Source organism: Lucilia cuprina, chromosome 4, assembly GCF_022045245.1.
Source record: "Lucilia cuprina isolate Lc7/37 chromosome 4, ASM2204524v1, whole genome shotgun sequence".
Classification (NCBI taxonomy): Eukaryota; Metazoa; Arthropoda; class Insecta; order Diptera; family Calliphoridae; genus Lucilia; species Lucilia cuprina.
The window spans coordinates 11,186,748-11,214,345 of record NC_060952.1 but is presented as its reverse complement, the minus strand read 5'-3'; the positions used below and the strand labels follow the sequence as shown (position 1 = coordinate 11,214,345).

At 27.3% G+C, this 27,598-nt stretch overlaps 2 protein-coding genes and 1 non-coding gene across 3 annotated transcripts in view; 1 reads left to right on the top strand and 2 right to left on the bottom strand.

Moving 5' to 3' along the window:
- Positions 1-27,135, bottom strand: part of LOC111689650 (NADP-dependent malic enzyme-like) — a 31,248-nt gene extending 4,113 nt beyond the window's left edge. Inside the window, exon 1 of the mRNA XM_023452126.2 lies at positions 26,814-27,135. Coding sequence (XP_023307894.2) covers positions 26,814-26,957 — 144 coding nt within the window. The 5' untranslated portion in view covers positions 26,958-27,135. The remainder of the gene's footprint in view (positions 1-26,813) is intronic.
- LOC111689661 (structural maintenance of chromosomes protein 1A) lies at positions 7,686-13,168 on the top strand. The gene is made up of 14 exons (XM_023452136.2): positions 7,686-8,010; positions 8,068-8,434; positions 8,505-8,673; positions 8,727-9,620; positions 9,702-9,830; positions 9,903-9,985; positions 10,044-10,416; positions 10,477-10,590; positions 10,654-10,909; positions 10,976-11,280; positions 11,354-11,469; positions 11,981-12,484; positions 12,547-12,724; positions 12,798-13,168. Exons 1-14 carry the CDS (start codon positions 7,836-7,838, stop codon positions 12,858-12,860), a joined length of 3,726 nt encoding a protein of 1,241 aa, XP_023307904.2. The 5' UTR covers positions 7,686-7,835; the 3' UTR covers positions 12,861-13,168.
- On the bottom strand, positions 13,492-16,758 carry LOC111689398. The gene is made up of 2 exons (XR_006940861.1): positions 16,354-16,758; positions 13,492-13,609 (listed from the first exon to the last, which is right to left on the bottom strand). It is a non-coding gene; the product is annotated as an uncharacterized LOC111689398 (transcript).
- Positions 27,136-27,598: the final 463 nt, after the last annotated feature.

Below are 27,598 nucleotides of genomic sequence, written 5' to 3'. Positions count from 1 at the left end.
CTCAACAAAAGTTTCCCAGTGTGAACCAGAGGTATATCTATGAAAGGGTGGGGGGTGGTGGGTGTTTGGATTTTGCAATTTGCCTGTGTAATTCACAAAAGATTCTTTCTAATATTAACTTAACACTTCCAATGTTTCCAATAATGAATTGGTTATAATTTTTAATAAAAATGTTCTGGGTGATATTATTTAATCAATTTCTATTCGATTAAACTAGGAAATTAAACAATGTAATAATTTAATTTAATTAAGTAGACTTTTTAGCCTCATTTTGCTTTGATTAAAATCCAGACAGAGTATTATACATACAAACATAAATTATAGAAAAAAGACAATGGCACCAAGTCTATAAATTTTATAATAAGTGATTAATACTTTAATCAAAACTAAATAGTTTAAAAAAATATTATATGCAAATCATAATAATAACTATAAACGTACTAAGTTGAGCATCAGTAATTTTGAAAATAGGTCAACAGTCTTCTTTTTTAAAACTGATATGAACTCACAATACTGTAATACTTTTTCTAAGAAATTAATTGCTGGATTTTTCTATGTACATTTATATGTATATTAATAATACTAATAATAAGATAATATTGCATGTCTGAAGAAAATCAAGATTTAAATTACACAATATGCTTATAATTTACATCTCGGCTTTGACATTATGAAATACTTATTAATAAATAATGTGTAAGGATATTGATATATCTGAAAATATACATACAAAAGTAAGTATGAAATAAACTTAACTAAATATCGAAATCTTTTTTAATCTTCACCATATATGGTGCTAAAGGATATACATATGTATATAATTTATGTGTTTCTTTTAATCTACGTCAATGACTATAACCACAAAGTAATTACATATTTCTATTATAATCTGCAGAGATTGTTTGTGGTTACAGCGGAAGAAAATACTATTTACAAATGCTGTCTGATTGTCTTTTAATAGTAATATACTGTCTTATACAGTGCTTTCTAGACCAGTGTTGCGCGTTTATCAGAACGTCTAGATCGCTTCAGTATGCTTTGTTAAACTATGAAAAGTTTTTTTTTCAAATATTTTTAATTTTGAGGGCGTGTCTTTCAGATGAAGATAATCTATATTCTTTGTTTAAACCTAGTTTAATATATTAACAAAAACCATATATCAATAATATCGGAAGAACAAAAACTTAGTACTTTAAGTAAATTGCAATTTTTTTATTTATTATTGTTTTAAATATTTATTTACCATTTTTCCAAAAATGTTCATTTTACAAAAGTATTTAAATTTAAATTTGTTCCAAGTTTAATCTAACAGCAAGTTAAGCCTATTTTAACTGAGTAGTAAGAAACCCGCCCTTAGTCCATTTAGTTATGTCCATCTGTCTGTCAATATGTAAAATGTATGTGGAAATTAATTTTCTCAAAGCCTTAGATATATTTTGGGTTGAAATTTTCAATAATGTTACGAATCATACTTTTGTGAATTGGTTCTAAATGTTTTACAAATGCTCTTTCTCTTTATAGAACAAATTTCCATTAGAATGTCTACTAATACTGAAGAATTAAAGACCCTTCTAACGTTCGCATCTTTAAAGATAAATTAAAGAAAATTGATATATGGGTTCTATTCTATTACACTGTGAAAATTTAGTGCCTACTAAAGGATTGTTGTTGTCTTGTGCAGACCTTTAATAGGCACCCCTAAATAACGCTTTAGAGCGGGTTTTTAAGTTGGCAATCAAATGCCAATTAATCTTAAAATAAATTGATTCTGATGGTTATCGCCTTTGATGTTTTTGAGTACAAGATTAAATTTCGCAATGTTGCCATAAAAAACAACACAAAACGTCACTGTTTGTTATCAAAACAATGCATGTTTTATAAAAAAAGAAGATGTTTTTAAGTTTAAAGATCAATATTATTTTTGTACAAAAAAATCCATAAACAAATAATTTTTTTTTCTTTTCATCATATTAATGCTTACTATTAAGTTTTTAAAAACACATTATTCACTGCACGTGTCGCAACTAACATCAAGTCAGTTCCACGTCGAAGTGTTTTATTTTCAATATTTTGGCATCAATACAAAATAATAATAAATATTTTATTATTTAAAAATTTTATATAATAGAAACATTAAAAAACATATCCAAAAAAAATTTATTTGTTTTTCAATAATCTGGAAGAAGGTCATACAATAACTTTTCTTCCCAGTGGATGATACACAGTATGCAATCTGTTTTGGAAAGAATTTAAAGTTGAATTTAACGTTAATTGATATTTCCTTGTGCGGTCACTTATGCAAGGTCATTGCTAAAAAACTACAAAGTGAAATTTTGGAAATTTCAAAAATAAACATTTAATTAATTTTAATTTTTATGATTTAAAAATAACTTTTTAAAAAAATTAAAATAAATATGTGCCTATTAAATATATTTAAACATACATAGATATGTATGGGATGTTAGGGTGTCATATGGACCACGTTTTTGGCCCATGCGATTCTTTTAAATGTACTAAATACGAAAAAAACAAAAAAACATTTTTTTTTAAAGAAATTTAGTTCCCTACCAGAGATTGAAAACCTTGATCTCAATATTTATATGTTCAAACAAAATTTCTGCAATCTTTTCAAAATTGTTTTTTTTTAATTCTTTAATTATAAGCATATTGCAATAATAATAATAAATTTTTTGTAAGTTTATTTCTGGTCCACAAAACGAGTGCATTAGTTATTATTATTAAGGTCATAACAATTTTAAAATTTTAATAAAAAAATCTGAAATGAACCTAATCAAATGCCATGAAATTTATTAAATATTTTTCTGTACACTGAAAATAATCCATGCTCAACATTACGAAAAAAATTTCGTAACTTCTATTTTCGTAATATTTACAAAAATTTCGTGTATAATACGAAATATTATTTAATAAAACCCTTTTCTATTTTTACGAAAGTACGAAAACCTTTCGTTATATTTTTTTCTTAAATTTTAGCGAAATTAAACATAATGATATTAATTATATTATGATTAAATAAAACTACAACATTTTTATAAATTTTAAGAAAAAGTATAATATTATTCTTAAATTATTGTTATTTAAAAAAATTGAAAATTCGTGTGGAGAATAATTTTGAACTAAAATTAGAAAATTTATTTTAAAATGATCAAAAATGTTTGAATAAATTAATATTTCGTAAATTTTACCGTATTTATTCAAAATTCCCTTTTTTCCATTTATGTAAATTAATTTTTTCAAGAATATTTTGCATTATACTAAAATATTTCGTACAATTTCGTTTATATTACGAAAGAATTTCGTGGTGCGAAACAACGAACGATTCGTACAATGTACGACATTTTTCGTATATATTAGGCATAAATTTTTTTCAGTGTAATATCTAAAATTTACTAAAATTTTGAAAGTTATTTAAAATATTATTTCGGGTTTTGTAAGACCCATTCTAAGGTATTTTATTTTTCACAAATTGTAAGTGTATTTAATTAAACAAAAATATTGTTGCTTCTCCTCCCACATGAAATTCCTAAAAATACTGTTACCAGGGCCACTCTATTGATGGGCTTTAAGCCGACCATATGATACCCTACACCTGTCAGTATGTATGTTAAAAATGGGGGTTATTTAAAAAAATAAAGCATTTGGTTTGTTTTTTCAACTTTATTTCGGAGTATTTTTACTTTTATTTTGGCAAAAAAAGAATTTTTTTACAAGAGGGCTCAAAGGGGAGTAGGGCAAAATATGGCCCTATCCTTAAAAATGTTGGTAGGGGGCGTTAAGTCTTATTCAATAACATTTATGTAAAATTTAAAAGTGTTATTAGTGTTTGTAAGTGAATTTTGACCTTTAAGTCATTTTCTGAAGGGGAGTTCGTATGGGGGATAGGATCAAATGAAGCCCGATCATTACAAACATCGGTAGTGTCATTTAATGTTCTATAAAACTAAGTTTTGTCGACTTTTGTTAACATAATAGATCATTTAAATTAATTATAAGCCAATAGGCTTCGTCCTTGGGCCAAAAGAAGCGTGTGTGCCAAATTTCATCTAATTATCTTCAAAATTACGGCCTGTACCTTGCGCACAAGGTTTACATGGACAGCCACCCAGCCGGCCAGCCAGACGGACGGACATAGCTTAATCGACTCAGAAAATGATTCTAAGCCGATTGGTATACTTTATGGTGGGTATTAGACGAATATTTTTCTATGTTACAAACATCAGCACAAACCCAATATACCCTCCCCACTAAAGTGGTGTAGAGTATAAATTCCTAATAATAAAATGGTTAATGTCGTACGATTTCATTTCTCATAGATTTGAACAAAAGACTTCTTATCGCAGAGGATGAATTTCAAAATTCAGTTAATGACATTTTCAATATCCCAGGTCAGAAAAATTAAAAAATTATGTTTATTGTTGTAGGAGCTACAAAAAACACATACGAATGTCTAGTTTAATTGTTTAGCAGATGAATCTAGTTTTGTTTTTGATTTCTGATATGATCTTTAACATCTTTTTTTTCAAATAAGAATATCATGTGTTTAGGTTTAAATTCCAGTTTGTCGTGTGCTTCAATTTTTTTATTATATGCCTAAAGTCCAATCTGCATGTGTTGGGATGAGACGTATACATACACCTTGTTTAAGTTTAAAGTTTAAGTGTTGCTTATCAAAAATTGCCATGAAAATAATGCATTTAAATGATGACAATAGACAAATATGGTTAATGTTATCATTTAAGAATTTGACAATTGAGTGGAAATTTTAAAGGTGGGCCAGAGTTAATATGAGAAAAGATATTTGGTAATGTCTTATTTTATTTCTTACATATCGAAAAAATAAACTTTAATTCATTCTAAGAAACTGTTTCTCGAAATGTTTATCCTGAGGTCTATACCCATAATGAAAGGATAAAAACTTCAATTTGACGCCACCCTAATGTACACACATACAGTAAATCAATTAAGTAATTTGCCTATGTAAAATTTTATAAATTTTAAGAAAAAACTTTATCTGAACAGTTATTTATAGCAAAATAAAGCAATTTGTTTGTTGTATTTCTTAAAGAATATTTTATATATTAATTTTCTACCATTTAAAGTAAAATCGTGATATTAATTAACAAGATTTTTGATAAAATGTGAACGTATTGTTAATTTTCTAGGTCAATATTTTGCTTTTTTAGGTTTTTTGTTCATTTTTTTAATATTGCTGCATTATTTTATAAAATTTAATATTTTTATTACACCTTTATATTAGAATAACATTTTTAGATATTTTACTAGTGGAACGACATTTCTTAACCGATTTATTATCCTATATACCTATCAGAATTTATCAATATTTGACTTAACATGAAATCTATCGTTTCTTTCATTAAATTTCGAAAATAATAAGTAATTTTGAATTGGATACATGATATATTAGATAATCAATGGATTTGGGCCTAGAAAAAACGTTTTGTGAGGTATAAATCTATATATAATAACAAAAATAATCCGGGTTTTTGGTCATTTTGTATTGATAAACAAAAACTACATTACGGAAATCCCATCTATTTGGAGAGTTCTGTGTAAATTTTATTTAGAATTGTAGAATATTCACTCTTATTCAATAAATCTAACACTAAGTTAGATCCTAGCCACTCTAAGTATGGGGACATCACAGAACTATTAAATGCTAAAATCCTGATTTTCAACCTCATATTTTAAATGCTTTTTTATGAATAAGATATAGTAGGCATATTAGGATCTGGATAGTTATTCTTGATTTGGGTTCTAAATATTTATAAGTGTATGTATTAGCTGAAAAATATTGTTTTTGTTGACCTTTGGGGTATGATAACCACCTATATTTTAAAATATCTAAAGTAGGTATTTTTCCTGTACTACACGACAGTTCACATTACATTGGTTCCAAGCAATCTAAGGTCTTTTTAGAGGTTTAAATTTAAACAAATGGAATCCTTCGATTTTATTTGCAAAAAACAAAAGGCCCTATATACAAAAACATTCTAATATTTAAGGTAAAAAGTCCAATTTGGTAATTTTGATATACCCCACTGTTAACTATCATAGCAAATGGTAGGATTTACTATTAAACAATTTTGTTATTTAATAATAATAAAAAATGATTCTTCTGTAAAATTTTAAACATGTTAGAGATAGGTACGTTTGCGTTTTAGGTGACGATATGTAAATTTGCACAATTTACTCGCAGATGGCAAAAGAAATAAAAGTTAAAATGCTTGTTAAACACACAAAAGTAAAGACGTAGAAAAACAATAACAGAACTTCGAAGGCCAAAGAAAAACAATTTAAATAACCCTTTTCGTTGTTTTTTATATGTTACTACAACAAAAACACTTTTTTTTAAATATTCCATTAAAAAACTTTAAAATGGTCTTCACTCCATTTAAAAATGTATACAGATTAAAATTTCCAAAGGAAAAAAATACAAAAACAGCAACAATCGAATCCAATAATTTACCTTATTGTATTTCTTATGATGCAATCTTTGTAGACCGGATACATTGCCAGGAACATCGCTATCACCATTTCCCACATACCAAGACGGTCACGAGGAGCTTTCTTCAAAGGACATTCAAAACCATTTAATTTTTTAATTTCCATATTGATAATAATAATTTTTAAAATTAAGGATTTTTTAGAAAAATTCTGTTATTATTGCTTTTTTTAATTTTGTTATTTTCTTTTTTTATAAATATTTTTATTTCAAGTCTCTCACTAGACTAGAGAAAATAGATTTGTTTTGTTTATTGCCAGACGGCGTTCCAACTTGTACTAATTTTTACAAAATCTTTGCTATATGGTACGTCTACTCTCGTCCACAGATTTGTTCATTTCGTATACTAGGTACTCGCTGTTTAATGTTTTGATAAATTTTTGCGGTCGTATGATTTTTCGGCTTTTTTAATATTGCGCATTCCCTCTGCCACAACAACTATTGTTTAGTGTGAGCACACAGGTAGGTATGTTCATGCCAATTTTGCTCTTGAGGAAATCCCTCTTTGCGCTGCTCTACGTCATGGATTAAAGTACATTATACAAAGTTCACACGAGTAGTTGAAATAATTAAACTTAGTTAGGTTGTTCGTTAGTTTGATAGTTTGTTAGTTAGTCAGTTTTTTAGTTAGTTACTTATTTAGTTAGTTAGTTAGTTAGTTAGTTAGTTAGTTAGTTAGTTAGTTAGTTAGTAAGTTAGTAAGTTAGTTAGTTAGTTAGTTAGTTAGTTAGTTAGTTAGTTAGTTAGTTAGTAAGCTAGTTAGTTAGTAAGTTAGTAAGTTAGTAAGTTAGTTAGTTAGTTAGTTAGTTAGTTAGTTAGTTAGTAAGTTAGTTATTAAGTTAGTTAGTTAGTTAGTTAGTTAGTTAGTAAGTTTGTTAGTTATTTGGTTAGTTAGTAAGTTAGTTATTACGTTAGTTAGTTATTAGATAAAAAAATAACAGCGATGAACTGTCAAACCAAATTACGAATATGTCCTAGAAACGGGTAAATTCGCTATTGTATAAATATGAGTATCATAATCTACGATTAATAATTTAGCGATTTCCATATAAAATCTAATGATTTTGAAATTCTTACTTCTGTCTTCATCTGGCATCACTATTTAGTTCTATCGATTACAACGATTACTCTTTTGTTATTATTGTCATCTCTAAAAAGCGCGTCGTTTTGCTTGTTTTTCTCTATGTGCTGAAAAAAAATATTTACATTTTGTTATTTTTTTATGTTTAATTTTACAAAATTTCTTTAAAATTAAAATCTATTTAAAACATAAAGAATATATTGAAAAGCAATGACAGAAGAGGAGAATGCTGATACAACATTAACGGCTGCTGGCCAAGTGCCGTCTGAAAATGATGTGGCTTTCTTGCAGTTTATTGAAATGGAAAATTTTAAGTCCTATCGAGGCCATGTAGTTGTAGGACCATTAAAACAATTTACAGCTGTTATAGGACCCAATGGTTCCGGTGAGTAGTGTAATATTATCATATTTATGGAGTTAAAATCATCCGGGTTGATTTTAGGAAAATCCAATTTTATGGATGCCATCAGTTTTGTTATGGGTGAAAAGACGACAAGTTTGCGTGTGAAACGTTTAAATGATTTAATACATGGTTCATCCATTGGCAAGCCGGTATCACGTAGTTGTTATGTTACGGCCAAGTTTCTTATTGGTTCCACACAAATGGATTTCCAACGTGCTGTTATTGGTGGCTCTTCGGAGTATCGTATAAATGGTGAAGTTGTTTCAAGTAATACGTATTTAAGCAAACTGGAAAAGTTGGGCATAAATGTTAAGGCTAAGAATTTCTTGGTGTTCCAGGGAGCTGTCGAGAACATAGCAATGAAAACACCTAAAGAACGCACAGCTTTATTTGAGGAAATTAGTGGGTAGGTTAAAAAACAATAATTTCTTGAGCTAAAGCAAATATTGCAAAAAATTATACCTATTTCTTTAAAGATCTGGTGCTTTAAAAGATGACTACAATCGCTTGAAACAGGAAATGATATTGGCAGAAGAAGAAACTCAATTTACTTACCAAAAGAAAAAAGGCATTGCGGCGGAACGTAAAGAAGCCAAACATGAAAAAATGGAAGCAGATCGTTATGCCCGTCTTAAAAATGAATATGTAAGATTGCGATATAAAAATATATAACCTTTTTCTAATACTTTCATTTATAGAATGAAAAACAAGTCGAATATCAAATATTTCGTTTGTATCATGTAGAAAAGGATATACAGCGCTTAAATGAGGATATCGAAAGCAAACAACAAGAAATCAAAGAAGTTGAAAAACGCAAGGAAAGTGCCGACGAAGTGCTGAAGGAAAAGAAGAAAGAAGCGGGTAAACTAAATCGTGAAATGGCTAAAATTGATCAGGAGGCGAGAGAATTTGAAACACAAATGAATAAAAAACATCCACTCTATATAAAGGCGAAAGAAAAAGTAGCCCATTGTCAGAAAAAATTAAAATCTTTGGCAAAGACTTTGGAAACAGCACGCGAAGCTGACAATGCTCATCAACAAGATATACGTAAACTGGAAAAACAATTGGCCGATGTTGAACAAATGAAAAAACGTTTCGAAGATGAAATCGAAAATGAATCACAAAAACGCGGCAAAAGTGTACACATGGAAGAGGGTCTGGTGCAAGAATACGATCGTCTCAAACAGGAAGCTGAAGCTACCGCCACTCAGTATCGTTCACAATTGGATTCAGTCAATCGTGAACAAAAATCCGATCAAGATTTATTGGATGGTGAAACAAATCGTAGAGCTTCGGTAGAAGAGGCCTTCAAAAAATTGACACTGCAACGCGAGGAAGCTGTTAAGAGGCGTGACAAATTAATGGATCACATTAAATCATCCCAGGCGGCTTTGGAAGAACAGAATCGTATTAAAGATGAACTTAAACGTGATGTGGGTTGTTCAAAGGAGAAAATTGCCGAAATCCAACGGGAATTAGAGAATGTACGTGATCAATTGGGTGATGCGCGCAGTGATAAACATGAAGATGCTCGACGAAAAAAGAAACAAGAGGTGGTGGAATTGTTTAAAAAACAAGTGCCGGGAGTGGTAAGTTGTACAGTGCTGAATGGTTTTTGATCGTAAACAAAAACTGTAGACTTCTTTTTATTAAATTGTGTTTTAATTTAGTACGATCGCATGATTAACATGTGTCAGCCCACACATAAACGTTACAATGTTGCCGTTACCAAAGTTTTGGGTAAATTCATGGAAGCCATTATTGTAGACACAGAGAAAACTGCCCGGCAATGTATTCAGGTATTTTACGCAAACAATTTCTTTAAAACAAACATAAACTAATAATTTTTAATATGTCCTCTCAACACAAAGATACTAAAAGAACAAATGTTGGAGGTGGAAACATTTCTGCCTTTGGATTATCTACAAGTGAAACCTTTAAAAGAACGTTTAAGGTAATTTTTTGAAAATAATTTATAAAATTTAATAACATAATTCATTAATAATTTACAGAAATATCAGTGAACCACGTAATGTCAAGCTGGTATTTGATGTCCTGAAATTCGAGCCGCGAGAAATAGAACGTGCTGTTCTATTCGCCACCGGTAATGCCTTGGTTTGTGAAACTCCTGAGGATGCCATGAAAGTGGCCTATGAATTAGATCGTTCACGTTATGATGCCTTAGCCTTAGACGGTACATTCTATCAAAAATCTGGTCTTATATCTGGCGGTAGTCATGATTTGGCGCGTAAAGCCAAAAGATGGGATGAAAAACACATGGCCCAGTTAAAATCTCAAAAAGATCGTTTAAGTGAAGAGCTCAAGGAGTTGGTGAAAAAATCAAGAAAACAAAGTGAATTGGCCACTGTGGAATCACAGATAAAAGTAAGTGTTTAAACTGCTAATTACTTAAGTGGCATTAACTTTTCATTCTATTCATTACAGGGTTTGGAAAATCGCTTAAAATACAGTATGGTGGATTTAGAATCCTCAAAGAAATCCATACAACAATTTGATAATCAATTAAAGCAAGTTCAAACACAATTAGATGAATTTGGTGTAAGTTTAAAAATCTTAATAAATATACAAATAATAAAACTATTTTAATTTTCTGACTTTTAGCCCAAAATCACTAAAATCGAGATTCGTATGGAGAAACGTGATGAATATATACAAGAAATCAAAGAAAATATGAACAATGTCGAAGATAAAGTTTTTGCTAATTTCTGTCGTCGTTTGAATTGCAAAAATATACGTCAGTATGAAGAAAGAGAATTGGTTATGCAGCAGGAAAGAGCACGCAAAAGAGCAGAATTTGAACAGCAAATAGATGCTATCAATACACAATTGGATTTTGAAAAACAAAAAGACACCAAAAGTAATATGAAACTAATTTTTTATTTTAAGAAAACAAAAATCTAAAAAATGTAAAACCTTTCTACAGAAAATCTCGAACGTTGGGAACGTAGTGTACAGGATGAAGAAGATGCTTTGGAGGGTTTAAGGGCTGCTGAAAAACGTTATCTCAAAGAAATCGATTTGGATAAGGAAAAAATGGAAAAGTTTAAACAAGAAAAACAAGCCAAAAAACAAGCTGTCGATGATATGGAAGAAGACATATCGAAGGCGCGCAAAGAGGTGGCAAATGTGGCTAAAGAAATACACAATCTAAGTTCACAACTATCGGCGATTGAGGCCAAAATTGAGACCAAGAAAAATGAACGTCATAATATTTTGTTACAAGCTAAAGTAAGTTTAAGTTAAATTTTTCACCTTAAAGTAGGATTTATGTAAATGTGTTTGTATTTTATTTCATAAATAGATGGACTGCATTGCCATACCTTTGTTGAAAGGTTCTTTGGATGATTGTGTGAGTCAAGGTGATTCGGAAACGACAAGTGCTACATCAACTTCCTTAATTTTAGAAAAAGAAAATCTGTAAGTTTGATTTTTTTTATAAAAGTTAAGTTTTTTTGCCATCTTTACTTAAGTTAGAATAAGAAAGATGGACTAGATGATTACTTGTTTATGGACTAGAGGACAGATTATCCTATAGACTACAGAAAAAACTAGACTTCGTTTTGTAGTTTAGTCTATATAAGAGGCAGTTGACTAGTGTATGGACTATAGATTAAACTAGTCTATAAAATAGATGAAAGACTAATTCATAGACTAGTCTCTAGACAATAGAGTAGTCAATAGAATTGACTTTTATAAAAACAAGACAATATACCAGATAATAGTCTAAAAAAATCTGGTTTTAACACTATATATTAGACTAGTCTTTACAATAGGTCAAAGACTAATTCAAAAAATAATCTCTAAACCATTTTATATACTAGACGATAGAAATTCAATTAGACTAGCCCTAGTAAAATCATAGTTTTCTTAGAACAAAATCTATAGAATTTTTCCAAGAACTTCCAACATATTCTCTTTTTTCTTTCAGAATCGAAGTAAACTACTCAAGTCTACCGCGAGAACTATGTAAACTCAAAGACGATTCTGCCTTCAAGAAAATGAACGATCAACTTCAAAAAGATTTGCAAGCCAAACTGGACGTTTTAGAGCGTATTCAAACGCCTAATCTTAAGGCAATGCAAAAATTAGATCGTGTTACGGAGAAAGTACAATCGACAAATGAAGAATTCGAATTGGCACGTCGTAAAGCAAAAAAAGCCAAAGCCGCTTTTGAACGTGTTAAAAATGAACGTGCTGAGAAATTTATACAGTGCAGCAATCATATATCGGATGCTATTGATGCAATCTATAAGAAATTAGCACGTAATGAGGCAGCACAAGCCTATTTGGGTCCAGATAATCCTGAAGAACCCTACTTGGATGGTATTAATTATAATTGTGTGGCGCCGGGTAAACGTTTTCAGCCGATGAGTAATTTAAGTGGTGGTGAGAAGACAATTGCTGCCTTGGCCTTATTATTTTCTATACACAGGTATGGTGGGGTGGGAATTTGATTATCTTTTTTGGTTAAAAATTTACATTTTTTTATTGCAGTTTTCAACCTGCTCCCTTTTTTGTGCTTGATGAAATCGATGCTGCTCTTGACAACACTAACATTGGTAAAGTGGCTTCCTATATACGTGATCATACCACAAATTTACAAACCATTGTTATTTCTCTTAAAGAAGAATTTTATGGTCATGCTGATGCTTTAGTTGGCATAACTCCTGGTGTAAGTAAACCTTATTTTCCCTTACAAAAAAATATTTCATTAAAAAAAAAAACTTTTATTTTCTCTTTATTAGGAGGGCGACTGTTTGGTTTCAAATGTTTATCTTTTCGATTTAACGTTATTCCAGGATAAATAATTACTTTTCTTTTTGTTTATATACGTTTTTTTTTGTTAAAAAAGTTTAATTGTATTCTAAATATAAATATTAATTAAGTACTCAACAAAAATGAAATGTTGTAGTTTTTAAGAGACCCTAAAGTTTATTTGTCATATTTTGTGCATTAAATCAAAGCAATTTTTTTTAATTCAAGTAAAACTGTAATTTAAATTATATAAATTAATCATATACTACGACAAACTAAGAAATAATCCTTGAAGAAAATATTTACATACAAACATAAATTGTACATTATTTTGTTCGACTAATAAATAAAAAAAAACAAATGTGTAAAGCGGGATTTCTTTAACCAAAATAATAAATACTTATGGTGTTTTCTTTTGAAAGAGTAGGGCATGGCAAGGGGTAAACAAAAACTAACTTTAAGCATAGAACCATGTTTGAGTTATTTGCTTTCTTATAGATTCTGTTCATATCTTGTAAAAATAATAATTAATAAAACTCTCATTTTTTGTAATTAAGTTTTGTTTCTGTTTATTTATTTAAAGAATTGTTGGTGTACTTCTTTTTGTTTGTTTTTATTGTTTGTTATTGTAACTTTTTGTGTTTTGTGTGTGTGTTTTTTTTTACAATTGTTTTTGTTTATTTATTTTTGGGATAAATATCTTTTTTTTATATATCAGTTGATATTGTTTTGTAGTTTTTTTTTAATTTTGTTTTAACACAAATTCACTGAATTTCAGCTTTTTGTTGCAGGGCCTTTATTACTGTAAAGAAAGAAAATAAGACGAAAGTAAATTGTTAATAATATATAACAATAAAAGAAATAAATGTTTTAATATTAATTTCAAAAATTTAGTAAAATTAAAAAAAATATAAAAAATGTTTTTTTTTTTATCAAATTAATATCGAAATTAACCTAAAAACTGTTCGATATTTTCAGTTTTATTAATTTGGCCTCAAATGTAAAGTGTGCAATTTAATGCTAAAATGCAAAATACGATAAATTTTAGATTTTTGAAAGGGTTTGTTTAAAATCATTGTTAAATTTAAACAAGTAAGGGCGGGTTTTTCAGATAAAGATAATCTACATTCTTCGTTTAAACCTAATTTAATATATGTTTTGTGTTTTTCAGTAAACCGTAATGTTGCGTTAAACTAAGGGAGGGTTTCCTTCTCCTCAGTTAAACTAGGCTTAACTTGCTATTAGATTAAACTCGGAACAAATTCATTTTTCAGTTTTAGATTTAAGCTCAGGTAACTTTGTTAGTATTGCCAAGTTTTCACTCAAAAACATAAACAACAAGTATGAAAGTATAGTCGGGCATAGCCGACCATATGATACCCTACACCAGTCAGTATATATGTTAAAAATGGGGATTATTTAAAAAATAAAGCATTTGGTTTGTTTTTTAACATTATTTCGGAAGAGATTTTTATAAGGGGGCTCAAAGGGGAGTAGGGAAAAATATAGCCCTATCCTTAAAAATGTTGGTAGGGGGAGTTAAGTCTTCTTCATTATTATTTATGTAGAATTTAAAAGTGTTATTAGTGTTTGTAAGTGAATTTTGACCTTTAAGTCATTTTCTGAAGGGGAGTTTGTATGGGTGATAGGGTCAAATGAAGACCGATCATTACAAAAATCGGTAGTGTCATTTAAAGTTCTATAAAACTAAGTTTCGTCGACTTTTGTTAACATAATAGATCATTTAAAGCCAAAAGGCCCTACGGATGTATGGGGGCTAGTCGAAATAATGGACCGATTTTAACCAATAGGCTTTGTCCTTGGGCCTAGAGAAGCGTGTGTGCCAAATTTCATCCAATTATCTTGAAAATTGCGACCTGTAGCGTGCGCACAAGGTTTACATGGACACACAGACAGACAGACAGACAGACGGACGGGCGGATATAGCTAAATCGACTCAGAAAGTGATTTTGAGCCGATTGGTATACTTTAAGGTGGGTCTAGAACCAATATTTTTGGGTGTTACAAACATCAGCACAAACGCATAATACCCTCCCCACTATAGTGGTGTAGGGTATAATGAACAGCTGTTTTTTGCAAACAATACTTTTGTAAAATGGAAAATTTTGAAAAAATGTTAAATAAATATTTAAAACAATAATAAATAAAAAAATTGCAATTTACTTAAAGTACTAAGTTTTTGTTCTTCCGATATCATTGATATATTGTTTTTGTTAATATATTAAACTAGGTTTAAACAAAGAATATAGATTATCTTCATCTGAAAAACACGCCCTAAAAATTAAAAATATTTAAAAAAAATTCATAGTTTAACAAAGCATACTGAAGCGATCTAGAAGTTCTGTTAAACGCGCAACGCTGGTCTAGAAAGCACTGTATAAGACAGTATATTACTATTAAAAGACAATCAGATAATAAGCAACTTTACTGATAACTGAAAAACACGAAACATATATTAAACCAGGTTTAACCAAAGAATGAAGATTATCTTTATCAGAAAAACTCGGCCTGAGTATTCAAAAACAACTTTTGAGGATTAATTTTAATTTAATACCCAATCCTTCACCTAATGATTGGCCCTAGGAGAACCAATTGCTTAACATAATTTTACATCCCTGATATTGACAATAACAATAAAATAATAACAACTCAAAGCTTCATATGTAAGACCATGTTCACACTGTGAAACTTTTAATTTTGTGTGTGAGAGAAAGAGATGGTTGATATTTCTTTCTCTTTTTCTCACATACAAAAATCAAAAGTTTCCCAAAAATAGTTTCCTAGTGTGAACCAGTCTAATGTTGCTCTGACAGGTTTTTATAGATAAGCCAACTATGAACAACTTTTTTAAAGACCCTATCTGGTTGTTATTGCAATTTCGGGAAAAGAGGTCATGTGTTGGTGTTAAATGTATATGATACAAGATAAATATATATTCGAAACCTATCCGCCCGTACACCTATAGTAAGTGTGTCCTATTTTGTTTTCTATAAGTGTGTGTTGAATGATTGAGAAGAGTGCTGGATATAGGTAAAACTTTTTTCATATGAGAACAAAGCCCTCTGCTTATTTGATGGATTTGTGTTTCAGTCTACCAAGTGTGTCTTTAGTTACTGTTGCCGACTCAACAGATTCCATTCTATTTGCAGGTTTGTAAATGGAACTACTGTTTTTGCATTTGGGAAGTTTAGCAATGAAACAGCAATGGTCATTACAAAAGTTTTTTAATTTTTATGTATTTTCCATAAGGTTGTCTCTAATTTTTGCTCAAATCTCCCATATTTATGGGTCAATTTTGCTTACAGCGATTTTTCGAAAGCATTTCTGACAGAATTATTGAAGATTCGGATTTTGCAAATATCTGAGGTCTTTACAAAACTAATTTCAACAGACAGACAACAAGACAGTCGGACACAGCTATCTATAAGGACTCTCATACATACATTATCTATATCGGATCGGGAAATTACAAACGAAGGTGAAGTGTTAATTTTGATTAAAAAAAAAACAAATAAATTTACTTACATTGCTACATATTTAAGGCTATCACAGTGTATCTTATACTCCATTGGCACGGTAACAGGTATATTTAATATCCTACGTAGTGTATCTCGGATACGTGTCGTACTGAAGTAATCAGAGGCATCGCGATTCCAGACTGATAATGTACCTTCCTAATTGGATAAAACAAAAGAAACAATTAAAATCATTTAATTTAATAAAAAAATATATAATATTATATTCAAAAAGTCGGTCTGTTAAAGGGGAGTTTGAATATGAAAGTGTTTCTTTTAGGCAATTCTTACTGTGAGTTGTTATTTAGAATTTGTTTCGAAATAATAACTACATTTGTTGTTTTTTTTTGTTTTTATTTAATAATTTTTATTTCTTTATCAATTGAATATTTTTAAATTATTTTTTTTGGGTTTTAATTTTTTTTTGTTATTTTTTTAGACCAATTAATTGTTATATAGTTTTTTGTTTATCAATCCAAATAAAAAAAGGAAATACTAATGTAATTAATATAAATTGTTGTTTATTTATTTTTTTTTTTGGTATTTTTAAATTTTTTACGCATTTTTTTATATTGTTAAATTTATTTAATGTTTTTTGTAATTCTAACACTTAACTTGTTAATTCAATAAATAACTAATGTTTTTTTATAATTATTTTTAATTTTAATTAAGTTTTTTTTTTTTTTGTAATTATATATAATTTTTTTTTACTAAGGAAAGAGAAAATATATAAGATTTATTTGTTGTTTTTTTTTGTTTTTTTTAATAATAATTTAATTAATAGTTTATTTTTAACACATTTTTATTTGTAATTGTTTTTATGTTTTATATATGTATTGTATATAGATAATTAATTTTAAATGTTTTAACAATTAATGAGTATTCTTTTTGTTTTATAAAAAATTTTTTTGTCATTTTTTCTTTCTTTTCTTTTGCATATAAACATATTTTACACTCAGAAAAATTAAAGGATAAACTTCACAGAATTCATTGTAATAACTAATTTTGTTGTAATTTTAAAGAAATTTATTTAGAAATAACAATAATATTAGTACCCAACAAAAAAAAACTATTTTAATTATAAACTAATTACCTAAAGAAAAATATTGATGGGATTTTTTCCGTCCAAATGAATTTTTCTAATGAAATATTAGCAATAAATGAAAAGATTTTAAGAAAAGTTTCATCTGCATAACTTTTGCTCCAGCCACTTATAGAAAATCGTTTTTGGGACTTCTTCTATATGTTGTTTGTTTCATAATTGTTAAAATTGTGATCTACTTAAAAAAGAGTACTTATGTCTTTCAAACCCTATATTCACCTCTATATCGCATTTCAATTGGAATCTAAATTTTATCCGTTTGGCAACTTTGGTATTTTGCATTTCGATTTAAAGCTTCGTCACACAACTACTTAAGCCACCTTCGCACGAGCACACAATTAATATGATCTGTCAAGTTTTGTGTAGAAGAGTATGGATGTAATCGTCTAAACTCAATATGTAATAAAACCATCACACGTAAGAGAAAATACGAATGAAAAATTTGACTTTCGTATGACTCTCTTTATGTTTTGAGATGATTCAAAAAATCATTACATCAGGAATGTACTTTTATGTAAAAACATACAAAAAAAGTGAAACAGATGTTTCCATCATACTTTGTTATTGTTTCATACCAATCGTGCAAACGCAATAACATAAATTATACAACTTTCATTCTCTTTTTTGTTATTCGAATGGAATTTCATTTTACTTTTTAGACTTTATACGTACGTAAAGTGTGATCGTGTTAAGTGCCCTTTAAAAAACGTTGTTACGATCGTAATGCAGGATATAAGCAATCGTAATGCATTGACAAAATGAATGCGGAAACGTAATTGAAATGCATCGATTTTGCTGATTTTAAATCTGAATAATAATTTTCAGGAAACATTGTTCCCTCTCCCATCCACATTAAGCATGTAAAAGGCAATAAATTCCCGGAGAATTACTATTCATAATTGGTCTGAATAGAATACTTCTTGAAGATAAAATTGTGATCTCAATAATACTATTTGAAAGCGTCAGAAAATTGTTTCAACGTACATACAGTTATACCTTAATCTACGATTTCTATAAGATTTCTTATAAGAAAAAAATGGGAATTATTAAGTTCTATAGAATAGTTCGGGTACCAGGTTATGTACATACATATTTATTATGAGAATTATGGAAAACAGTTTTTTTTTCGAATAAAAGGTTAAAATATTTATAATTTTTAGCAAAAAAAAGCATATCATTTCCAAGTGAATGAAATTACTTTAAAAAAACTAAAATTTTAACTGAGTGTAAAATTGTATTTTTTTAATCAAATTTCCATTAAAATTGGCCATTTTAAATACAAAGTTATAAGAAATGATATATACCCAGCAAACTGAGGTAAAAATACATAAGAACATTTTTTTTTAAGAAAAATGTTCAAGGTTTAAAAACAGTTTTCAAAGAAAAATTTTCAAAAAATTTCAAACTTTTTCTAGGCAAATACTTTAATCCTTTTAACAAAACAGGCAGTTGTTATTATTAAATTACAATCTGATTTTGTATTTAAGTAATTTGTTTTGATTTTGAATTCCATTTATGAGTGTTAATATGTATTAGTGTTGTTAGTATTGAGGGCGTGTATAGTTAAGGGGGCGGAGTAACTTAATTTATATGTATGTATATATATTTATGTTTGTTGTTTGTGTATGTGCTGTTGTATTTGTTTTATTTAATATATATTTCTTTTTAAATACTATTTAATTTCAATTTTCACATTTTTTTTATTTTATTGATTTATTTGCATAGAATAATTAAATATGAATATTTATTTTTCGTTTTTTTCTGCTTTAGGTATAAATATTTTTTTTAACTTTTTTTTATAAATATAAGTGATAAACTGCTGTTGTTGTTGTTTTTCAAAGGTAAACAATTTAAATTGCACATTGATATAATTCTTGTTGTTGTTGTTTTTGTTTTATTCTTTAATTTGTTATTATAATTTTTTTTCTTTTGCTAATTTTTATATTTTCTTTTTTATGTTTTAATTTTTTTCAATTTATGTTTTTTTCTTCTTATATTTATTGAAAATTTTTTAAATATTTTATTATGTATAAATAATGCTAAATACAGGCTAATTCTTTCATTTTATCATATTTTCTTTTATTTATTATTATTTTTGTGGTTTATGTTTTATATATTTAAAATATTTAATGTAAATTTGTTGAGGTTTTTTTCTTTTTATTTTTGCATTTAATGTTATTTTTCTTTTATTTAAATTTGAAATACTATTATTGCTTTTTTCAGATATATGTATGTATGTATAAACGTTATTATGTATATTATATTATCTTATATATTTGTTTGTTTATATTTTTATAACTATATATTTTGTATTTATGGGATTTTTTTTTTCTGTTTGTTGTCATGTATCTGTGGGTTTTATTGCTGATTTTTTTTTTCTTCTTTTGATTTCGTTTAAGGAAAATCATATGCATATACTAAAGTTTTTAAGACATTTTAATATATAAATATTACATACATTTATTGTAAAGAAACCATTTTCAATTCTTCAGTTTGACTTTTTTTTATACGTTTGATCCAACTATCTCTATCTACACATACATACTAACTATATAGTCTTGCATTTATTGGATATCTTGATGTTTTATTGCCTTTTAAAGTGGCTTAAAAATTTGATATGCTTATTATTAAATATATTTTTGCTGGCATTTCACTTAAAAAATCTACTCATCTGTTTCTTTACAATAGCAAAAATCAAATAAATGTAAATATAAATAAAATTATAAAAAAAATTAAAAAGTTGTACATAAAAACATAAATTTGTTAGAAAATCTTTAAAAGTTATTTTATTAAGAGAAAATTCTTGACTTATCATAGTCAATGAGTTATTATTCCTTAGTAAATGTCATACAATTTTTAAAATAAGAAAAAAATCGTACAAAATATTAACCACAATTATAGTTTTAAACAAGATTTAAATAAAATAGTTCTAATCTAAAATACAGGGAATAGAACTGAATACGTTTTTCAAAGTATTTGAGGTAAAAAATTCTTCTCAAATTTGCCACGCTTTAAAATTTTTTTGCTCCATGGATAATATTGTGAACTGATTCACACTTTACTTACGAAATGTTTGTAAACAGTTTAATACTTTATCAATTCTGCAGTAGTAACCATTATAATTTTATATACAGGTTACCAATTTACAATAGGTTTTACTAAAAGCGTTTCCTTTTTTATTTTTTGAGAAAAAAACTTTGTAAAACATTTAAAAAGTTCAGTGCATTTCTTAAAAGACTGTCACTAAAGCTATGTATACACGGTTGTTAGATCTTACAGCGTTGTCAGTAAAATGTGCAGAACATACCTAATAACAGTGTCAACTTACATATTTTATCTTGCAACATTGTCAGTAATGCTTTTTCTGACAACGTTGCAAAAGAAAAACTGTAAGTTTACAAGATTGTCAAACATTTTCTGCACATTTTACTGACAACGCTGTAAGATCTGACAACCGTGTATTACATCTTTAACACAACAAAGAAAATGTTGCACAAATATTTGTCTTAAACAATATGACACGCCCACAATTATCAATATTTTGACTTATTATCTTTTTGACTACATAGGTTATACCTATATGAAAGTATATATGTCCTTTGGAAGCATTTGACTGAACAAATAGTCAATACTTTTGAAAGTAAACAAGTAATATTTCTATATTCGGCTGTGCCGAATCTTATATACCCTTCACCAAGTATGTTTTAAAAAAACAGTTTTTATTTATTTTGTATCTCTGCACACATGCCACACATAACATACATACACACAAACAAATATAAACTGTAGCAGAAAGAAATATTAACCGTTGTACTGTAATACCACCGTCAAACTGTATTACCACCCTCAAACAAATGTTAGCTATACTACCAACATATTACTGCTTTATCTCCTTGTTCTTGTTATACCCACATACCTTCGTGACAACAGAACAGCATCCAACAGCAGAACAATAAAATCAAATACATCTCCACACGCACATGTACATCTTTATTCAATTCACAGTGTTGTTGTTGCTTTTTTAACAAAGCTTGAAAAAATGTGGCTTTTTTGATGAAATTTTCAAAGGTTGTCTCGGATTTTTGGTCATATCTACGTTATTTATAGACCGATTTTGCTGGTTTTAAATAGCGATCTTCTCGAAAGCATGTCTAACTGAATTATTGAAGATTCGGATTTCGCCGATGTCTGGGGACCTCTAAAAACTGATTTCAACAAACAGACGGACATGGCTTAATCGACTCCACTATTTATAAGGATCCAGAATATATATACTTTATAGGGTCGGAAAAATATATTATAGAAATTACAAACGGAATGACAAACTTATATATACCCTTCTCACGAAGGTGAAGGGTATAAAAAGAATCTGCTTTCATAACATTTTCTCAACATGGTAACTGACTGTATGTTTAAAAATTCACTATAAAAATTGTATTAGAAAGACCATTCATCGTTACAATTATGATTTCATGTGAATTTAAACGATTTTGCCAGAATTTATATTAAAACTGCATAATCCGTCTGTTCACATTTACCACAATTTTTCGTGAATGACAAACTCATGAAAATTAATCGTGTAATACGAATTTTAAACAAAGAATTAAACAAAAAAATTAATTGAAAATTATGTGAAAAATTTATCATAATTTTCTAGGAAATGAAATTTAAGCAAAATTAATATAAAAAAACCAAGAATAATATTAAATTGACAAATAAATAAAAATGTCCTTAAAAAAGGCTTCAAATTTAATTTGATTATTTACAATATTATTCTGGTTATTTAAACGATAACATTAATAATTAAAAAAAACTGGAAATAAATAAAATTTATTAATGAATAATTAGTTATTTTATGGTTTTAATGATTTTGTTTTTGTTGTGCTTATTTATTTGTTTATAACTGTTTCGTGAAATACTTAATAGTTTTCTTAATGAATTTGTTTATTTAATTTTTTTTATATAATATGTCTGTCTATACGTATTTATTAATAATTTATACTAAATTTATTAATTGATCTCTTGAATTTTTTTTATAATTTTTTTTGTTGTATTATTTTGAAAAATATAAATATATTATTTAATTTTTTTTCGTATATGTATTTATGTATAAATTTGTTATAATTATGAGAATAAGTTAAGCATAAATAATTGAATAAAAAGAAAAAAGTAATTATCATAACTAGACATTTAGATTTTTCTAAAAATAATTAAGTTTTTATAAGCTTTAAAAAGTTTATAAAATAAGCTTTTTAAAGTTTAGTTTTTTTTATTTATTATAATAATTTTCAATGTTTGCAGTTTTTCTTTTGTAAACTATTTTATTTTAATAACGGAAATATTATTTACAATTTTGTTTTTTTTTTATTATTATAATTAAATTTATTTTACATTAAAATGTTTTAGTTAAGTTTATAATAAATATTTTTAGATATTTTTCTCAACAATTTTACATTTAAACTAAAAGGAACAACATATACAAAATACATTAAATTTTTAATAATTAATATTAAATGTTTAATAATATAAAAATTAATAGGGAATGTGTTAATGTAATAGTTATAGATAAACAGATTTTTAATTTATTTTTATTTATATAGTTTTGTAATATAATTATAATAAGCTTTTATAATTTAAATTTCGGTAATGTTTGGAAGTAGTGGGATTTTAAAATAAATTTAAATTTTTGTTAATAAATTGCCTTAAATAAGGGTTTTTGAAGAGTTTTGGGTGAAATTATTTTTGTTAAAAGTTTTAAAATTATGTATGTTTTTGAATTGAATCAAGGTGCTTTTTTTAACAAGTTTTTCTAATAATTATATAAATAGCTAGAATACTAAATGAACACTTACTAAAGTAGTCGCTTTAAGAAAACTTTTTGTATTTCCGACCAAAGTTGAACTAATTCAGAGCCAATGTAAAACTCTTGCTAAAGAAGTAATGACAATAAAACTCTTAAGAAGTGCATAATTTAGAACTAGAAAAGTAATAGTGCTGTTTAAGAATCTGATGTATGCAGTTATATTTGCACTCATTCTGGAACTAGCCAGGGAAAACATAGTTAAGAACTTATTTTTCAATGATTTCCTTCACACACGCAGAGAAAAAACGATATGGTTACTATAACTAAACTATGTTCACTGTAACAATATATTGTTATCAAAAACATATAATTGTTATTTTAATTCTATTTAAACAATATTTTTGTTACTGTAATCATTTTCATGTTCATGGCAATTATAAATTTGAGTATGATTCACTGAAAAATAATTATTTTTTCAATAACTATGTAATGGTAACGACTAAAACATATTATGTTACTAACAAATATTTCAACTCACTGATAACCATAATATGTTATGTTGCTATATGTTATATTGGTTATAAATAACCAATATATGTTTTGTTGTTCTATATCTGTTGCTACAACAACAAAACAACTTTAGCCACATACCTCATACATATTATTTTGTGTTTGTGTGTGTTTTTTAAAGCGATAATAAAATGAGTTGAAATAATTCTCATTTGGTTTATAACATTATATGTATAAGTATTTCACTTTGTATAGAATAATGTGTTATGTTTTTGAAAATTAAATTGAAATTTGTAAATCGGTTTGAGTAATGAAGGTTTTTACTTTTTTTTAGAAACTGTAATTGTACTGATGAAAATAAATTTGATTTCGAATACATATTTTTAACGATATTTTGATCACATTGGATCATAATATAGTCATTTATAACAAACAATATTATGGTAAATATAAATCCAGACATTTTATATGGAATATTTAGTATTTTTTATTGTTAACAAAAATTTAAATTGAATAAAATATTGTTGCATTAATGCATTTTTGTATATTTTCAAGTCCTCGCCCAAAATCAAAATGTAAACATTTAAAAAATTAAATAAACAAACTGTTTAGTTCACATCAGGCCACACTCATCAATATGGTGGCGGTTTGGCATTAACAACAAGTACAAAAACAATCGAAATTTTTTAACTGTTACAGATATTAGTATTGTCAAAAATTTATTGTTCTTTTTTAGCTTGGTGTATTTTAGTACCAACTAAAATTTAATTTGACGGAAGAAGCATACTTATAGCTATCAGCTGTTAGATTGTCACCACCTTTAGTCATCTGCCTCAGTGAAGTCAATTTATTTATTTTCTCTTAAACATTTTTATTGTCGATATTCTAGCGATTTATTATTTACACAAGTATTCTAAAAATCGACTTTTGAACAATAGATTTTTGTCGAAAAGTAGAAGTCGACTATTTTGAAACAAGGCGACATTGTTAATAAATTCGAAAAAGGCCGAAAAGTCGAAAGTAATTTGTTTAATTATGTTTCTAGATAACGAGTAGTTTAAGACCTGGTTCACACTAGGAACCATTTTTTTGGAAACTTTTGTTTTTTGTGTGTGAAAGAAAAAGAAATAAATATCAACTATCTCTTTCTTTCACACGTAAAATCAAAAGTTTCTGAACAAAAGTTTCCCAGTGTGAACCAGTCGGGAACATACATGTACACAGAAAAGTTTCAGCAGTTCCTAAATTGTATGAATTTTTTAATTTTTTTTTCAAACATAATTTAGAAACCTTGACTTAAAATATTTCAAAATATTTTTTAGTTTCTATTTGTTAAAAATAATGTTTGAAAATGAAAAAAGTAAAAATTCCAAAAAATTTTTGTCATTAATACATTCTATGAACTTTTAATATTTTAAATGAAAATGGTTTGGGAATAAAAGTCATGTTCGATTCATACAATTTATTACAAAATTCATTCCAGTTATGTATTATTTTTTTTTCTGTGCAATTTAGCTGTTATGGTTTTACATACATATAGTGAATCAATTTGTCTATGTAAAATTTTATAAATTTTAAGAAAAAACTTTATCTGAACAGTTATTTATAGCAAAATAAAGCAATTTTTGAATATTTTATATATTAATTTTCTACTATTAAAAGTAAAAACGTGATATTAATTAACCAGATTTTTGATAAAATGTGAACGTATTGTTAATTGCTAGGTCAATAAAGTATTTTGCTTTTTTAGGTTTTTTTGTTATTTTTTTAATATTGCTGCATTATTTTATAAAATTTAATATTTTTATTACACCTATATATTAGAATAACATTTTTAGATATTTTAGTAGTGGATCGACATTTCTTAACCGATTTATTATCCTATATACCTATTAGAATTTATCAATAATTGACTTAACATGAAATCTATCGTTTCTTTCATTAAATTTCGAAAATAATAAGTAATTTTGAATTGGATACATGATATATTAGATAATCAATGGATTTGGGCCTAGAAAAAACGTTTTGTGAGGTATAAATCTATATATAATAACAAAAATAATCCGGGTTTTTGGTCATTTTGTATTGATAAACAAAAACTACATTACGGAAATCCCATCTATTTGGAGAGTTCTGTGTAAATTTTATTTAGAATTGTAGAATATTCACTCTTATTCAATAAATCTAACACTAAGTTAGATCCTAGCCACTCTAAGTATGGGGACATCACAGAACTATTAAATGCTAAAATCCTGATTTTCAACCTCATATTTTAAATGCTTTTTTATGAATAAGATATAGTAGGCATATTAGGATCTGGATAGTTATTCTTGATTTGGGTTCTAAATATTTATAAGTGTATGTATTAGCTGAAAAATATTGTTTTTGTTGACCTTTGGGGTATGATAACCACCTATATTTTAAAATATCTAAAGTAGGTATTTTTCCTGTACTACACGACAGTTCACATTACATTGGTTCCAAGCAATCTAAGGTCTTTTTAGAGGTTTAAATTTAAACAAATGGAATCCTTCGATTTTATTTGCAAAAAACAAAAGGCCCTATATACAAAAACATTCTAATATTTAAGGTAAAAAGTCCAATTTGGTAATTTTGATATACCCCACTGTTAACTATCATAGCAAATGGTAGGATTTACTATTAAACAATTTTGTTATTTAATAATAATAAAAAATGATTCTTCTGTAAAATTTTAAACATGTTAGAGATAGGTACGTTTGCGTTTTAGGTGACGATATGTAAATTTGCACAATTTACTCGCAGATGGCAAAAGAAATAAAAGTTAAAATGCTTGTTAAACACACAAAAAGTAAAGACGTAGAAAACAATAACAGAACTTCGAAGGCCAAAGAAAAACAATTTAAATAACCCTTTTCGTTGTTTTTTATATGTTACTACAACAAAAACACTTTTTTTTAAATATTCCATTAAAAAACTTTAAAATGGTCTTCACTCCATTTAAAAATGTATACAGATTAAACATTTCCAAAGGAAAAAAATACAAAAACAGCAACAATCGAATCCAATAATTTACCTTATTGTATTTCTTATGATGCAATCTTTGTAGACCGGATACATTGCCAGGAACATCGCTATCACCATTTCCCCACATACCAAGACGGTCACGAGGAGCTTTCTTCAAAGGACATTCAAAACCATTTAATTTTTTAATTTCCATATTGATAATAATAATTTTTAAAAATTAAGGATTTTTTAGAAAAATTCTGTTATTATTGCTTTTTTTAATTTTGTTATTTTCTTTTTTATTAATATTTTTATTTCAAGTCTCTCACTAGACTAGAGAAAATAGATTTGTTTTGTTTATTGCCAGACGGCGTTCCAACTTGTACTAATTTTTACAAAATCTTTGCTATATGGTACGTCTACTCTCGTCCACAGATTTGTTCATTTTCGTATACTAGGTACTCGCTGTTTAATGTTTTGATAAATTTTTGCGGTCGTATGATTTTTCGGCTTTTTTAATATTGCGCATTCCCTCTGCCACAACAACTATTGTTTAGTGTGAGCACACAGGTAGGTATGTTCATGCCAATTTTGCTCTTGAGGAAATCCCTCTTTGCGCTGCTCTACGTCATGGATTAAAGTACATTATACAAAGTTCACACGAGTAGTTGAAATAATTAAACTTAGTTAGGTTGTTCGTTAGTTTGATAGTTTGTTAGTTAGTCAGTTTTTTAGTTAGTTACTTATTTAGTTAGTTAGTTAGTTAGTTAGTTAGTTAGTTAGTTAGTTAGTTAGTTAGTAAGTTAGTAAGTTAGTTAGTTAGTTAGTTAGTTAGTTAGTTAGTTAGTTAGTTAG

Coding starts and splice junctions, on each gene's coding strand:
- LOC111689661 (XM_023452136.2), top strand. CDS start 7,836: ATGACAGAAGAGGAGAATGCTGATACAACATTAACGGCTGCTGGCCAA. Junction 8,011..8,067: donor TATAGGACCCAATGGTTCCG/GTGAGTAGTGTA, acceptor GGTTGATTTTAG/GAAAATCCAATTTTATGGAT. Junction 9,621..9,701: donor AAAAACAAGTGCCGGGAGTG/GTAAGTTGTACA, acceptor GTTTTAATTTAG/TACGATCGCATGATTAACAT.